The sequence below is a fragment of the Haemaphysalis longicornis genome, unplaced genomic scaffold (assembly GCF_048455015.1).
Source record: "Haemaphysalis longicornis isolate Haplotype H1 unplaced genomic scaffold, Haemaphysalis longicornis Haplotype H1 scaffold_8, whole genome shotgun sequence".
In the NCBI taxonomy this organism is placed as follows: Eukaryota; Metazoa; Arthropoda; class Arachnida; order Ixodida; family Ixodidae; genus Haemaphysalis; species Haemaphysalis longicornis.
In genome coordinates, this window is record NW_027526445.1 from 191261057 (window position 1) to 191278562 (window position 17506).

The following is a 17506-nucleotide window of genomic DNA, read 5'->3' on the forward strand; positions in this document are numbered from 1 at the left end:
AAAAGTTATGTGGAATACAAACAAATAACCACTACACTACCATGGGTACGAAACGTGCCATGGGTATCGCACCAGACCGGTATTCTGGAGATCGTGGGTTCGGATCCCACCCGGCGGGCATTTTTTCACCACTTTCTTTTCGACTCAAAAAATTCTTCATCTCTTTCTATGACCCACCACAACCTCCCCTTTGCTTTCCGAGGTTTTCTTGACGGCCAACCCTTATTTTCTGTTATATCTATATATATATATATATATATATATATATATATATATATATATATATATATATATATATATATATATATATATATATATTGGCACGATGCCAAAGACGACGCAGTTGTCTTCAAGAAAAACAAGTTTATTCGAGCGAACTTGTGCTCCCCTAGCAACTCAAAGAATACACAGGCAGCGAAGCAGCAGTCAACAAAGTGACGTGTAAGGGCAAGCATCGGCGATCGGAATACCGCGGCGTTTGCTCTGCAGGCTTTTATCTTTCGGCGCGAGTGTTTCTCGAACCGTCGATTTACATCTAGAACAGTGTAGATCAAAGAGGATTATTCGAGGCTAGTGACATTAGGGCGAAACGCTCTCCGTATCAGAATGAGATAACTCGTGCGGCATAAAAATAAAGAATGGAATATGCGCTTCGCTTGGGACACAGATAACCCGCCGGGCGCGGCCGGGCACTAAAAACAAAACATAAACAAACAAACTCAATGCCTAGTTCGTGGCAATATATATATTGAGAGAGACGGGTTGTTCCTTGAGGCCGCGTTTATTAGCTGCTGACTCCGACCGTTCCGAGGAGGCCGAACCCACGATGAAGATGATTATTCGCAGATGATAATCACGATGGGCGGCTAGCTGCGAGTGATTGAGGAGCATACCCCTTGGTGACCAGAATGGATGATGATGATGCCAGGTTCACGGGGAACAGTCTCAATGCACATCCCTGATGCTCACACTTTTCCCCCCGCGGCTGAAAGCGGGCGCCTGCCCGCAGAAGGTTACGTTTGGCGACGGTTGAACGGTTTCAAGCGGGAGACATGCACTATCTCTGTCCCACGACAGCGACGGTCTGAAGAAGGGTTAACTGGTGACACGCAATAATTGACTGGAGAAGTCTGGTCGATGACGACGTACGGACCAATGTACCGGTGCAGGAACTTCTCGCAAAGTCCCGGTTTTCTAACAGGTGTCCAAAGCAGGACCTCTTCACCTTTCGAGAACTTAACGGAGCGATGGGTGTCGTCATATCTGCCCTTCCGGTCTTGCTGGCTCGCATCTGTGTTTTGTTTCGCCATACGTCGACAATGGGCGATCCGATCGATGAACTGTTCATGAAGTGGCGAAGTAGCGGAGACTGGGGTAGAGAAAAAAATGGTGTCGAGCGCAAAAGAGGGGAGGCGGCCGAAAACGAGAAAGAAGGGCGAGTAACCGGTGGTGCGCGTGACAGCGGTATTATAAGCAAATGTAACGAAGGGAAGAATGATGTCCCAATTTCGGTGGTCGGGGCTGACGTACATGAAGATCATATCAGAGAGCGTGCGGTGGAACCGTTCAGTAAGTCCATTCGTCTGCGGATGGTAGCTAGAACAAGTTTTGTGGATGGTATTGGCAGCGCGAAGAACTTCTGCAACAATTTGTGAAAGAAACGTCTTGCCGCGGTCACTGAGCAAAACTCGAGGTGCACCATGTCGCAGGATAATGTTGCGCAGGAGGAAGTCAGCGACTTCGTGAGCACACCCGGACTGTAAAGGAGCCGTCTCTGCGTACCTGGTCAAGTGATCGACAGCAGTCACGATCCAGCGGCATCCAGTCGATGTTAAAGGTAACGGCCCGTACATGTCTATGCCTACTATGTCGAATGGAACAGAAGGGCAAGGAACCGGCTGCAGAAAACCGGCAGGAGGTGTCATTTGTCGCTTGCGCTGTTGACACAACGCGCAAGAGGCGACGTACTTGGCGACGCTCCTGGAGAGGCCAGGCCAGAAAAATCGACTCCGAACACGGTCATAAGTCTTCTGGAAGCCAAGGTGCCCAGCTGTTGCATCATCGTGAAAAACCTCGAGTATGCGAAGGCGGAGCTGACGAGGAACGATAGGCACCCATTTATGACCGGAAGGATGATGATTGGCGCGGTAGAGCACGCCATCAACAACCCGAAAGTTGTTCAGTTGGCGTCGCAGCCGGCTATTGGGTGGTCGCGCCAAGCCACTCAGGCGGTCCATTAAAGTTCGGCAGTATGTATCGGCCCGCTGAAGCGAAGGCAGCTCGGTGGCCGTCTCTACTGCAGCATGGTTGAGGGGTGCCATGGGTAAACGTGGCGGCCGTGGCCCGGAAGACGCAGCTTGCGACGGGGAGGATAACGGGCATCGAGAAAGGGCATCCGCATCCGAATGCTTTTTGCCGGACTTGAAAGTAACCGTGAAGTCAAACTGCTGCAAACGCAGTATCCATCGGCCGAGGCGCCCAGATAAGTTTTTCATCGTGGATAGTCAACAGAGGGCATGGTGATCCGTAACGATGGTGAAATGACGACCATAGAGGTACGGGCGAAACTTTTGTATAGACCAGACGACAGCGAGGCATTCCTGTTCCGTGATGGTGTAATTCTTCTCAGCGGTCGTCAGTGAACGACTGGCATACGCTATGACTCTTTCTCGAAGCTGAGCATCGCGCTGGAGAAGAACGGAACCAATGCCACACCCACTGGCATCAGTGTGTAATATAGTAGGCGCTGAGTCGTCAAAATGACACAGGACGGGGTCAGAGGTAAGTGAATCTTTCAGAGCTTCAAATGCGGCTTGGCAATCATCCGTCCATATAAAGGGCACGTTGGTGCGCAAGAGCTGATGCAGGGGAGACGCAAGGGTGGCAAAGTTGCGTATAAAACGCCGAAAATATGATGCCAGGCCAAGGAAGCTTCGCAGATCTTTTTGTTGAAGGGGTCGAGGGAAATTAATAACGGCAGCTGTTTTGTCCGGATCCGGGCGTATTCCATCTCTGGAGACGACGTGTCCGAGCACCTTAATACTCTTGCTCGCAAAATGGCATTTTTTTGTGTTAAGTTGAAGTCCCGCGTTGGACAGGCAAGTAAGTACCTCGTCAAGGCGCTCAAGGTGCTGTGAAAATGTGGACGAAAAGATAACAACATCGTCCAGATAGCATAAGCAAGTTTTCCATTTTAGGCCACGAAGCACAGTGTCCATCATCCGTTCGAATGTAGCCGGGGCATTGCATAGTCCAAATGGCATTACATTAAATTCGTAAAGACCATCGGGGGTGGTAAATGCGGTTTTTTCTTTGTCAGCTTCATGCATCGGGATTTGCCAGTACCCCGACCGAAGGTCCAGACTAGAGAAGTACTCGGCCCCCTGTAGACAATCTAAGGCATCGTCTATGCGGGGCATAGGGTAGACGTCTTTCTGCGTGATCTTATTGAGTGCCCTGTAGTCGACGCAGAACCGTACAGAACCGTCTTTCTTCTCGACGAGTACCACTGGGGAAGACCAGGAGCTAGTCGACGGCCGAATAATATTGCGCTTGAGCATGTCAGCGACGTTGTCTTCGATGATTTTCCGTTCAGACGAGGAGACGCGATATGGCCTGCGGCGGATCACAGCTGACCCATCCGTTTTAATTCTGTGCTCGGCTGCAGATGTTTGTGGAAGGCTACATGAGTGTGCGTCGAAAGACGCTTGGTGCTTCGTTAGGACGTCCAGTAATGACTTTCTCTGATTAGGCGTCAGGTCTTGACTGATAGTGGACGCAAGAGCCGAATTATTATCAAGCGGGCCAAATAAGTTCTCACTGGAAGGGGGCACGTCACCGGAAACTACTGACGCAGGGGCATGGTCGGCAACTGAAGCTATTGTGGTTCCTTCGGCCAGTAATATCACCTCATTCGTAGTGTTCAGTGCAGCAAGCACCGCACAACCGCGCGCAAACCGAACAAGGCAGGTTGTGATGGCGATTCCCTGGTGTAAGAACCGGGTAGAGGGCACCACCACAACATCACCAGCGTTAATTTCGTCCGAGGAGACCGACAGAATTCCCTCACAACCAGCTTCCAAAACATGATCACATTTCAGCTTGAGTAAGTGCTGTGGCGAATCTAGGCAACTGGAATTTTCAGTGTCGTCAATACGGATGGCGGGTTCACGGCAGGAAATAACGGCAGAGGCAGAGGAAAGAAAGTCCCATCCGAGGATAAGCTGGTGAGCACATGGTAAAAGAACAGCACATTGAATAGAATGGCGGAGTTCTCCAATTAATACGTGCACGGTACAATAAGCGGAGGGCCTGATGTCCTGATTATTTGCGCCATGTAAATAGGGACCGCCATACGGAGTCTTGACCTTTCGCAGACGGGAACACAGATCAGCGTCAATCACAGAAATACTAGCTCCAGTATCCACTAATGCTTCCACTTCAATTCCTTCAACGAGAACAGATAACAGGTTACACGGAAGTTCGGGAGGAGTTGTAGTCGGTCCACAAAATGCAGTTTTCCCTCCAAAAACTGCATCGTCTAGTTTTCCTGGTGTTGGTTGGAGACATTTGAGTTGGAGACAGGACGGAGAGGCGACAGAGCACGACGGAAGGGTGAAGGGGAACGACGTCGTGTCGGGCGGGAATCGCGAGGGAAGCTTCTGGCGTCATGAACGGGCGAAGGTTGGCGCGGAGGTGGCGAGTACAGGCGCTGACAAGGGGCGTATCCAAAGTAGGCGTCGTGCTCATACGGTGCGTAGCCCCGGCGTTCGTCCAGCTGGCGTCGTCGACAAAACCGCGAAATGTGCCCTCTGATGCCACAGTAATAACACACGAGCCGCTCGCTTGCTGGACGCGGTGGTTGCCACGCTGGGAATGGAGGGGGCGACGGCGAAGGCGCAGAAATAGCCGTCAAGTGGCCATGAGTAGTAGGAGGGGGAATTCGCTCCATGGGCTGGGATGGTCTCGTAACAGCTTCGGAGTACGAATGGACGTGCGTAGGAGCAGGACAACAAGGCTGTGGAACGTCGGTCATGCACGCTAGCTCCTCTTTTATCAAGTCACGCAGCCCACGGGCTTGTACGGGAGTGTTCTGGGAGCAGGTAGTGTCACGCTGCTGTAGCTCCTCTCGTATGATTGTTCGGATTAGAGTACGGAGCTCTGAACCCAGAAGGGAGCAAGAACGCGTACAATCATGTTGGAGGCGAATAGACTGCAGGTGGTCCAAACGCTGGCAGATCGTGCGTACATCTGCAATGGTGGTAGGGTTTTGAACCACCAGAGCATTAAAGGCGAAAGGGGCGATCCCTTTCATGATGTGCTGCACTTGGTCTGTTTCGGACATGTTACTGTCAGCCCGACGGCACAGTGCGATGACATCTTCGATGTACGACGCGTACGCCTCGTTCGGGAGCTGCATACGGACCGCCAGTTGCCTTTTGGCTTCATTCGACCGGTTCGAGGACGTCCCAAAAATACGACGCAGCTCTGAGACAAAGTAGGCCCAATCAGACATGTCTTTCTCATTATTGCGGAACCAGGTCTTCGCCGCTTCGATCAGAGAAAATGAGACGATCTAAAGTTTGAATCTGTTGTCCCATCGGTTGAATGCGCTTACCCAGTTGAACTGATCAAGCCAGTCTTCAACATCGTCACCGCGGAGACCAGAGAAAAACAGAGGTTCGCGCTCACGGCCGGTGAGGGCAAAAACTGGCTGGACCGGGGCCGCAGCGGTGCTGCCCGACTGGCTGCTCTCGTGCTGCATGGGGGTGGTGGGCAGAAGCAACCTCCGACCTGAACGGAGCTCCAGTGGTGCGACTGCGAGAGGTAGACAGCGGGACGAAAAGCACCCTCCACCACTTGGAGACGGGTTGGTCCTTGAGGCCGCGTTTAATAGCTGCTGACTCCGACCGTTCCGAGGAGGCCGAACCCACGATGAAGATGATTATTCGCAGATGATAATCACGATGGGCAGCTAGCTGTGAGTGATTGAGGAGCATACCCCTTGGTGACCAGAATGGATGATGATGATGCCAGGTTCACGGGGAACAGTCTCAATGCACATCCCTGATGCTCACAATATATATATATATACATATTACTGAGAAAATGTGATATATATGTGCGTGTGTGTGTGTGTGTGTATATATATATATATATATATTTTACTGGAAAAATGCAAAAAAATATTGAAGAACGTTTAAAGTTTATGCCATAGTGGCGAAATATGGGCAGTACAGGAATGTTATGGGCTGGCACTAAACATGTTTTATCAGCATGTTAATTGGGCGTTAGCATTCGAGTGATACGATTGAACGCAACTAGAGGCCCCACTACAACCTCCCAGTCATGTTTCTTGGTGGCACCTGCAATCGCACAAACAAGATTCTGTGATGCCATACCAAATATTCTGTTGCGATAGAACCAGGAATATCTGACCACCACCTAGTATGCGTTACTGTACCCCTTCTCAAGTTAAGCTCCCAAGATTAAGTCCACGACACGGTGTTTCAAAGATTACTCACGAGCTAATGACAAATCTGTGCTTGAACATCTAGAAATATGTCTTGCTAATTTCGACGGTGATGACGTTTGCAAACTATGGGACCGGTTTAAGGACATGTGCCATTACTGCCTTGACAACTTCATACTGAGCAAGTGCAAAAAAATTCACAAACGTACACCCTGGATAACACGTAAAATCATTCATTTGAAACGCAAACTCAAAAGGTTAAAGAAGAAGAATGCACAGCCTGACGTCATCAGAGAGATTAAAAATGCTTTGTAGAGAACAGTGCTCTGCTCAAAGGACTACTACTTTCAAACGCTCCTGCCAAACTTCATGAAAAATGATCCTGATAAATTTTGGCATTACATTACTGACAAAAAGCAACCTGTAAGGGAAATGAAAGTCAATGGTGTTCTAATTTATGACCCTGGAATCATTGCTCAACATTTTAATCATTATTTTCACGATGTGTTTTCTCCTGCGCGAATGTATCCACTGTTAATATCGGGTCCTGGCATTTATTACGCGGATTTTGTATCTTACTCTGGTGTACTATCTATGCTGTTAAATTTGAAAACCAAGTCTTCTTGTGGTGCAGACCAAATTCCAAACGTCTTTTTACGCAGATATGCCAAACTACTTGCTCAGTTTCTGGTTGTAATATTTCGCACTTCTTTGTCCACTGGGAAGCTACCCAGTGACTGGAAGATGGCTCTGATTGTTCCTGTTTTTATAAAAGGTGACCGGTCTAGCTTTCAAAGTTACCATCCGATATCTTTAACGTCTCAATGCTGCAAGATCATTGAACATATTATTACCAAACAGATTTTTGAATTTCTAGACTAAAATGCAGTACTAACAAATTTTCAACATGGTTTTAGAAAAGGTTATTCCATAGCCACCCAATTGGTGACAATAATTCATTCGTTTGCAGCGTGTCTTGACAAAAATGGCCAAATTGATGGTATATTTTTAGATTTCAAAAAGCTTTCGACAAGGTACCACATGACAAATTAATAGCAAAACTTAAAAACATTTACATTCATGATATTTTTGTTTGTTGGATTGCAGCCTACCTATCCAACCACCAACAGCTTGTAAAAATTAACGAGGAACAATCTCGGTGTCTTCCTGTCACCTCTGGGGTACCACAAGGTAGTGTTTTGGGACCATTGCTTTTTCTGTTGTATTTAACGATTTAGTAACTGTTGTTGACCCTACTGTTCAAATTCAATTGTTCGCTGATGACTGTGTTTTGTTTCGGGAAGTCACAAGTACTAATGATCAGAACGAACTCGACAAAAACATTGAAAACGTGTGTAAGTGGTGTGTAGAATGGGGAATGGAATTGAATTTGGAAAAAAGTGTATATCTTTGTGTGACAAGAAAGAAAAACCCCAGTGAACTCGTATCCAGTAAACACGTATATAAATTAGGATCGTCTTCACTCACACAGGTTGACAGCTATAAGTATCTCGGCGTTACATTAACAAAAAACTTACCATGGAACTTGCACATAGATAATATTTGCTCGTCTGCGTTTCAGAAATTATGCTATTTAAGATACAAGCTCCGAAACTCCCCTCCAAACGTTAAGCTTCTTATTTTTCTTTCGTTAGGCCGAAGCTGGAGTATGTGAGTATCGTGTGGGACCCCCATACTAAACAAAACATTAAGAAACTTGAAAGGATTCACCGGAAGGCCATTCGGTTTGTTTATTCTAGGTTTTTGCAAACGGACTCCCCCTCAGACCTAATGCTAGCTAATAGTATTCCTTCCCTTCAGGATCGTAGAAACAAGTCCCACCTTGATTTCTGTCTCTTTTATATAATCGCAAACTTGCCCTTGATCCAACCCCTTTTCTTTCTCCATTAAACACAAAACCGACAAGACATCACCAACCAAATGCACTAACTCCGTACTTCGCGAGAACGGACACGTTCAAATTTTCGTTTTTTCCACGCACCATTTCAGACTGGAACCAGGTAACCAAATGAAGTACTTCCAACACTGGGTAACTGTGCATTGTTTTTTTTGTGTATGTTTTATTGTATTGCTCTTTGCATTGTACCATGCCCTCCTGCTTGGACCAAAGTATGGTCCGCAGTATGTATTAAATAAAATAAAATAAAAAATAAAAAAAAGCTGTAAAGTGCCTCGGGACCTGCCACTGTGGAATGTGTTTTCTTTAATATCTCGATTATTTGTTTGAAGTTTCCCATAAAACTGGTCTTGCTAGTATCAAGACGAAGCAGCCATTTCGTTGAAGCAACTTTGTAATTTGTCTTCATGGCCCCTTTGAAAGGAGGAGGAAAGTGGGGAATGCCAGAGTGATACGCACCAAGCATAACGTCCCTGGCGACATCGGCACGAGCCACTCCGAGCACGACGTCGGCGTTGTTGTCGCAGCGGTCTACAGTGGCCTCCCAGTAGTGGAGACCGCGGGAAAACCCCAAAGAACCGAGAACAACGCGGTGTTCGTAGCTTTCACAGCGGGCTGTAGCGTTCTCCTCAGAGAGCACGATGTCAGGGTGGCAGGTCACAGGGTCCAGGGTAAACCACGCCACTGCAATAAAAAAGGGGTGGATTAAGCGAGGACTGCACATACAAACCATGTTTGGGATTTACCAGGCACTTATTGTCATTCATTTTGATTTATAAAAGCAGATAAGAATTTCCTCATAAACCTTTTATTACATCACCAGCTTTCCACATTTATGGTTGCATATTTTAACGTGTAAAAATTGCTCACACACATCCCAGAACACATGCTGGCACATAATAATAAAACTTCATTGTTGTCAATGCCGTTGTAAAAACTGTCATGCATATGCAGCACAGATTTTTTCTTCTCGCATAATTCCATAAATGCGCAAGTCAAATCTAAAAGAAGCTGCTTTTGTTTTTGGTGTGTACTGTAAAAAACAAGAACCAACTTTAACATTTTCACTCAAAGATGCCAAAATGGGCGTGCCTCAAGGTTCTGAATTAGACCCCTTTTTTTTTTCTCTTTAGATTAATGACTTTGTGCACTCGTTAAAATGCGCCAATGCTATTTTGTACCTCATGATCTGTACCTTATGCCCTGTCAAGAAGCACAGTTGCTTGCTAATCAGGAGCTCCGAAACACTTCACAGTGGTTCAAAGCTAATAAGCTTGAATTAAACACTAAAAAACCAAGTTTATAGCATTCACTTTGAACCGAGAAGTACAGTCTGGCCTATGCAGCTTGAACCTTGTAGAAACAACAATAGAACAGGTTACCACCCATAAATACTTACACATAACTTTAGATTCACCTTTGCACTGGGCTTCCTTATATAGAACAACTAACAAGGAAATTAGCATTTGGCTGTTTCCCACTGGTAAGGGCATGCAAATATTTTTCGCACCTGTTTTACGTCTCATCTACTTTGCTGTGTTTCACAGCCATACAACCTACTGCATTGTGTCATGGGGGTTTGCCCAGTCATCGTACTGCAAATCGCTCTATGTTATCCAGAAAAGAGCCATTAGAATATTGGCCACAGCGCTGAAAAATGAGCCAATAGCTGCACTCTTTGCCGAATTTAACGTATTGCCACTTGATAGAGCCAGGGACTCTGTAATTGTTTACAAAATGCTTACTGCAAACAATCCGTACCACTTGTCAACGCTAATTACACCCACGCGATGCTGAACATAAAACTATTAACCTGCTGATAGTATGTATATGGCCTGTGCCTCTTGTTTTTTATGGGAGCAAAAATATGGAATAACATGCCAAACTATATTAAAGCATTACCAAGTATGTTGCTGTCCCTAAACGTTACTTCAGAATTCAAGTACAATAAACTGTTAATTTGAATGTTTAAATCACTAGTGTGAAAACACACTAAACAGTGTACCGTGCTGCCAATTATCTTCACTTGTGTGCGGCAATCTACCATTTTTGACCAGGATTGTATTTTTGAAAACACTTTTGTAATGGATCCAATAATAGCCGTACAGGCTATAAATCCAGGTGCCTCAGCAACATGTTTTTGTGATGTCTTTTGGTGAAATAAACAACTTTGTTCTTGTTGCTGTTGCTCTATCTTTGAGAGGCACAGTAGGTCGCAAGGATCATTGGGAAAAAAAATTTCCCATCCATTCCTAAAGAAAGTTAAGGGAAGTGTGAAAGTTTCTAACAAGAAAACTGCATCAAAAGTGCATTGAAACCTTCGCTACAAACGCATCCAATCTTCGCTCAAAGTGAATCTAATCAATCGTCAAACCTCCAAAGACCAAAATCACAAACATAAAATGAACCCGTGTGACCATTTTTCGCACACTAAGTAAACGCGTCTATGAATGATCTAAATGCACACCGATACGTGGTTTATGAGATGAAAGTATATTATTGTACGCCTTCTTCACGATCGATGCTTGTATTCATTTATCTAGAACCATTCCTTTTTTGCAATTTTCAAGTAATCGTTTCGACACAATGGAGGCACAGTTGTGCCCCCAGAGGCGTTATCAGAGCTCTTCAGTCGACCAACTGGTCTACAGGGAAATGGATTAGTCTTTTGACAGGACACCACTGGTCCCACTAAGAAAGCGTTCGCTTTAAAAAACAAAAATGTTCATACTTCATTCAGCCTCAGTGTGGACCAAATACTCCATAAGTTACTTTTGAGCCTCCAATTCCCTTATTTAAGCCCAATATAACAGCTGGTCACTCAGCCCCGGCTTGATTTTTGAATAGTGAGTGAGTGGCATTGAGGCTAACACAATGGATGGTACAGCTTACGACCATGTGGCGTGCCTTTAAAACGGATGCACTTTACCCTTCTTGCGCTGCTGAGACTGGCGATCGACTGGCGATCATCGATCTCCACATTCAGGCCTTTTTGGCACAAAGCAAATTTATGATATTAAAATATGCATGCGCATTTTCCCATTTATTGGTGGAAACTGAGAAATGTAATTTCTAATTATGCATTATAGACCAACCACTCAACATTAATCTACCAGTTTGAAATAACGGAACTGTCTGCACCTCATTGTTTCTGCCCCCAAAGGTGTTCAGTCTGGGTTTTCATTACCCGTCTAAGCGACTTCCAAACACTTAACTAAGTATTGGCACAGCACTTGGGGCAATATATTGCCCCAAGGGGCAATATATATGCACATGTATTTTTGTGCTTGCCACTAAACCTCAAAATTTGCGAAAGACAGGACCCCAGCCAAACAAAAAACCACACATAAAATTGAATTTGGCACCAATGTGTGAGTTTCATTTTGGCAGAGATAGATGGCGCCACCATTCCACAATGTGAATTCCCCACCCACAGCATGGATGTGGTGGAGGACTTAAAACACAGATATTGTATTAGCTTGTTTCGAAACAACCAGGTAAGTCTGGCTGGCCTTATTAAGGATAAAGTAAGTGATTTCTCAACAAAAAGAAGAAGTTGTAATAGGGTTGCCACCTTTCCCCTAAAACAAAACTGGCCATGTTTTTTGGCGTGCAATGCCATTTATTGTAGAGTTTACCTAAAACCTGCGTACTGAAAGTTATGGAGATTTGGTTCTGCCCTGAAAAGTACTTGCAAATACTTCGTGCGGTTACTGCATGCAGATTTTCCCTTCTCGCATGTCTTTTCGCAGTTTGTCGACACATAGTTATTGTCGTAGTTTGCTGAAGTGGCACTTATGAAATGGCAAAATAAAATAATGGCAGCACAATAACCAAAAAAACCGGCCACTGAAGGCCGGTTTTAGGTACGTACCGGCAACAACCCGCTGTCTAAAAAACCGGTCGGGCTGGTCAAAAACCAGGCTGGTGGCAGCCCTAGGTTTTAAGCGGCTCAGTATTGCAACCCTTTCTACACAAACATTATGCTAGCAATGCGGTTGATCATAGCGCTTGTGAATTGGTGAACTCAAAAGATCCGCAGCTAACTACTGGTAACGGGATCTGTGTAAAACACAGCTGGTGTACACCACAGGTGTAGCGTTGAAAGATGTGTAGCTAGTGTTTCCCACTGCCATCAGCCCACTGTCTATTAGGTGCCTAATTCTGTGAGAACTTTTTAATGGTTTCGCATGTGGCTTCAAAGAGAATAGATATGCATTGTAAACAAGCATGAAATTGCTTTTCGGCAGTGAGCCTTGGTGTAACAAAAAAAGAGCAGTGGATGCAATGCGTCAAAACACCCTGCGTCTATGCTACACTGATCTCCCCCATTTTAAACCCCGAAAAACTTGTTTTCCAATAAATAGCAGCTGTTTATTTAGTCAGTACGTATGAGTGGGGGGTGAGAAAAAATTCAGTATTTGTCAAAATACCACAGAAGACAGACAGATAGCTGTGTGAGGATGATTGCTTGGGAGTACGTATTTCATTCATATGTGCAGTCTGTTAAGGAGCTCAGCTACTTAACAATCTGCACGATTGATGGCATGACATGATTGCATTATTTCTGTGCAAGACTAACCAATGCACAATGCATTAGGAAGGACAGACATCCAAATTTTTCGTAAATCAAAGGTTCAATGAGAATAAAGGTTCACAGTGCTACCATTGACCACTCACGCAACTTGCACATAGAGAATACGCAAAAATGGTGATGGCTTACACTAATGCAAGCCACTATGCCCAAAATGTCAGGAAAAATAAGCAAACAAACAAATAAACAAAACCCTGAAAATAAAATTGCACTCAACCGCAGATTCCCTGTGCAAGAAACGGTGCCAAAGCTTCAGCATACCTTCGGCCGTGTGCAGCACAATGACGTCGCTGTACGGCCCCTCCCCGGTTGCATTGTAGGCCTTCACCCGGGCACGATAAGCACTGTTGAAGTGGAGTCCATCCACGGTACAGAGCGTCTCCTTGCCACAGTACACCTCCTGTAACAAGCGCACACAATGTCGCAAACATCCATGCAAAGATGGCATACACGGAAAGCTTTTGCAGGCTTTCGAAGTCAGCAGGATGACACCGCAAGCTGAATTTCTATGGTGAATGGACAGTCCCATCAAATGCACATACAGTAATCCCTCGTTATAACAAAGTCAGCTGGACGGCCAAAAATTTCGTTATAAGCAGTGTTTCGATATACCTAAGCGACCACTCGAGAAAAGCTAAAGCATTTGAGCTTTAATTGCGCCACAGCTGTGAGGAATCAAAGCACAATGTTTTCCGTGGAGCAAAACTTTATTAAGGTGCAAAAAAGGCAGCGAGCTTTGGCTGTTTCAAGCTCTTACTGGGCACAAGCAACCGCTGCTCTAATTTGGCCAAGCATTGCATAACGCTGCGGTCCCCGCACATAAAAGTGGCAGTGGCAGTGGCCACTTTTATAGGGGGCGTGCGGGCGTCGCAGAACGCTACAAGAGTTCCGCGCTGGAAAGCGCCGCAAACACAGCGGCGCAAGTTTGAGGTTGTATTTGTTGAGCCAAAAAACGACTAGCCGTTCATTGTGGGTGCATAGCACAATCATGGAAACTGACTGGTTTTACACTAGGGGCTTTGCATGATTACTGGGCAATTTTTTCCCGACCTGTGCAGCCGTTAAGTTTGCAACACAAGAGGTTGCAACACAAGAGGTTTGCAACACAAGAGGTTTGCAACACAAGAGGTTGCCGTTAAGTTTGCAACACAGTGTGGCGCCCTGCCGACACTGCTGATTCTATGGAACGAGTGTTGGTGTTCGCGCACCATGTCATCCACGCCATTGACCAATGTCCAGGAACATAATTCAGTGGCCCTACCACGCATTTGGACCGTTTGTCTAAAGCACGGTGTATCTTACACCGTGGTCTAAAGTCAGATGGGGCGAATCGAGCATGACCGGATCGAGAAAAACACCAGCTTGCGTTGAGCTGCCATGTCGATAGCCTGACTTGCGCTGAGTCGCCGCTGCTCAGCGACACCTCCGCTCGCCACTTCGCTCTAAGTGGGTCAAGCTCTTCGTGCTCTTCGAATAATGCGGCCTAAAATGCATGCGTTTGGGTTGGGACCAGAAGAAATCTCGAATAAAGCATTATTTCGAGTAAAGTGATTTCGTTATAATGGGGGATTACTTTAGTAAGTTTGACGGTTAACACGTGATCTGTCCAAAGTGCTTTATACTTTTTGCCGCAATGTGAACTAACTGTAGTAATGTTACACCACTGATTGTCTCCTTAGAATAAGAAGAACAGCTTGTCCTATAAAGCAGTGGCAGAATAATACCTCAGTCAATTTGGTACACTAAGTTTCCCTGCAGTCGACACTCGTTTATTCAACAATTGTGGGGCCGTGAAATATAGTTGAAATCATCGGACGGTGGACCAATGAATGAAAGCAGAACAAATGAACCTGAAACATTTCTACGCCGAAAAATATCCTGCTGTGCTTCTGTGCTCAATGACCTCAGAGCGTGACACGCTCAAATTGCTGGTAAGTCCACTGGTGTGTTTGGAAGCTGCTTCAACATTGCACCAATTAATAAGTTCCATGGGAATCTCAGTCAGCTACAGAAGCTTTTACACTAAGCATACCAAGGAAAGCTGTCACACTGCCTTCAGAATATGATAGCTTCTCGAGTGTGATTGCTTCCAGCTTTTTGTGTGCACATAACGGAACTTGCTTAGCCCATAGATTGGAAGTAAGTTGCAATAACCAATGTGGTGTGCCATTGCATTCGAACTAACAAGCTTTGATTCAATGGCATGCAAGAGTTCTTGCTGGGACCTATTTCAGTGTGATTGAATTAAAAAAAAATTTAATGAATTAGGGTCAATGTAATGGAAGTCAGCTGTATATTATGTGCGACTAGCAAACATTTTGGTGACAACAAATCTTTCACAAGATTTTGAGCAAACTTTAGCCTGGCTTCAAGGGTAACACTTGAAATAGAATAGAATAGAACGCCATGGCAGGGTGATACTAGCAATCAAAATCTCATTTGGCCCTGACAGCAGCAAAGAAAAATTTCAGGTTACAGTTTTTTAGAACTGAAGTTAATGGAAAGTGAGGCAAAAAGAAAACAGTTCCACTCCAATAAGTTCTACAACTCCAACAGATTTCCTGTGCTCAGTTGAAGGTACTACCAATGAAGCATACTAGACTGTGCAAAGCAAAAATTTATAGCATTTTAAAGTAGGTGGCAATAATTTTATGTCCTGTGACATAAATGTGTTGTGTTGTAAGCACTAGACTTTTCTAGTGAATTCTTTAAATCGAAAGTCTTGGAAATGTACAAAACCCAAAATTTGTAACATGATCATTCTGCACAAGACATGCCAGCCAGAATTCCTCAGAAAAAACGAAGTCATGTTTTAGTAATACCGTTTTCATGTACCACCAAATTTTTGAGTTTACAATTTTCCACAACCTAAAAACAAACTTTGCAAGTAAAGTAAACTGAGGCTTTAATTGCGTCGGGATTCTTATAGCTTGGGGCATCAGCTACACACACAAAAAAAGGGTCTCAACTTAAGAGGAACAAAGTCACAAGAGCAAGTTTTAAAAAAATGGCAGTGTCAATTTTGTGGAAAGATAATAGTGTTTCGGCTAATCCTCCTCCTCCTCTTCCTCCCTTGTTCTCCTTCCATCCCTTCGGCCCCTCATGCTTCGCTCTCCTCCCTTTCCCCCTTTTACACAATTCTTCCCAACTCTTCCTAACCCTACTCCCACCACTCCTCATCCCTCACCTTCCCCCACTTTTCTCTAACCCCTGTCTCTAATTCTCCAGCCCCACTTTCCCCCATTCCCCCACCTTTCTGACCCTTTCCCTCCCATCCTGCCACATCACTTTCCCATTTCCCTCTCCTTCCAAACTGTCCTTTTCCCCATCATCCTACACTCCTCACCCACTCTACCTCTGCTTCCCTGTACAGCCTCCTCTCCCAGGCCACGTGGTCCACCTGTGACCCACGAACGCCAGTGACGCAGAAATTGTCAGTCATTGACCCTTTGACAAGCAGATCCACCACTGACATCTTTGACTGATTCGGTTGACAAGCAGACCTAGCCCTCGACCAGGGAGTTATACAGACCCCCAACACTCCCCTAGAACACCCCCCCCCCCCCCCCCTATAGAAGGATTTCAACATCCGACGAAATCGATATTCAGGATAAACCCCTGCCCTAGACTATCGTCTTCAAAAGCCTAACAGGCTGAAACGACAGGGCACAACATGCAAAAGGAAAGCGGGGTGATGACGTGATGTGGCATATCGTCAAAACGACTTCAATCACCAATGTAGCTATTATTACAGTGGAGCTGTTACACTTTTCTATTTCTTTTTTGCTTGTGTAGACCGAGAAAAGCCGCCCCCCCTGTTCCTTACCCGGGCACACCCTCTCCCTTTGGCCACCTGTTCGCCTCCCGGCACTGCATATTTTGATACAAGATGGCGTGCACTGCCCCTTAAAAACTGTTTTCCCAGCAATGCATTTGTGTTTGGAAATGAAGCTGCGTTTAAGCTGGCTTTCCCCCACAGTGTGTTGCGCAGTGAAGCCTGCTCATTACAAAAAAAAAAAAGAAAGAAAAAAAAAAAAAAGGGGCCAACTCTCCGCGAACACGGCGAAAAGAGACCACCGACGACGATCGGGCTGCGAACGACAAGCGTAACAGCGATGCCCGTCGGGTCTCCAAATAGCGCGAGGCGGAAAACGCAAGGCGTCGGCATGGCCGCGATTCCGCTAAACGCTTCCCCGGCGCGCGAGGGCGCGGTGTGAGTGGGAGTTTGTGGACAGCCAATAACCCACAAACAGCTTCAATGGTCATCCCCCTCCCCAGAGTTGGGTGGCACTGAATTTTAACGCGAAAGTGTTTTATTCCGGGATACACAAACATTTGGGTGACGTCATATCCGTTACGGAAGTGACGCCAGTACAACGAAGCATGATCGCTGTTGGTATCCCCTTTGTAGCGGGGTAAAGGGTGCAAGCAAGCGGCCTGTAAAGAGTGCACCCCTGCACACAGGGTCTTCTTGCGGGGAAGCAACCTTTAGAACTAATGAGTACGTTATACTTAAGGTTGT

General features: G+C 45.7%; 1 protein-coding gene across 3 annotated transcripts in view; it reads right to left on the bottom strand.

The window, feature by feature from the left end:
• Positions 1-17506, bottom strand: part of Trim9 (E3 ubiquitin-protein ligase Trim9) — a 274501-nt gene that overhangs the window by 5536 nt on the left and 251459 nt on the right. For all 3 annotated transcript variants that reach the window (XM_077681478.1, XM_077681479.1, XM_077681480.1), the window contains 2 exons: positions 13246-13384; positions 8850-9074 (listed from right to left, as the gene is read on the bottom strand). In XM_077681478.1, the coding sequence (XP_077537604.1) occupies positions 8850-9074; positions 13246-13384 (364 nt within the window). The remainder of the gene's footprint in view (positions 1-8849; positions 9075-13245; positions 13385-17506) is intronic.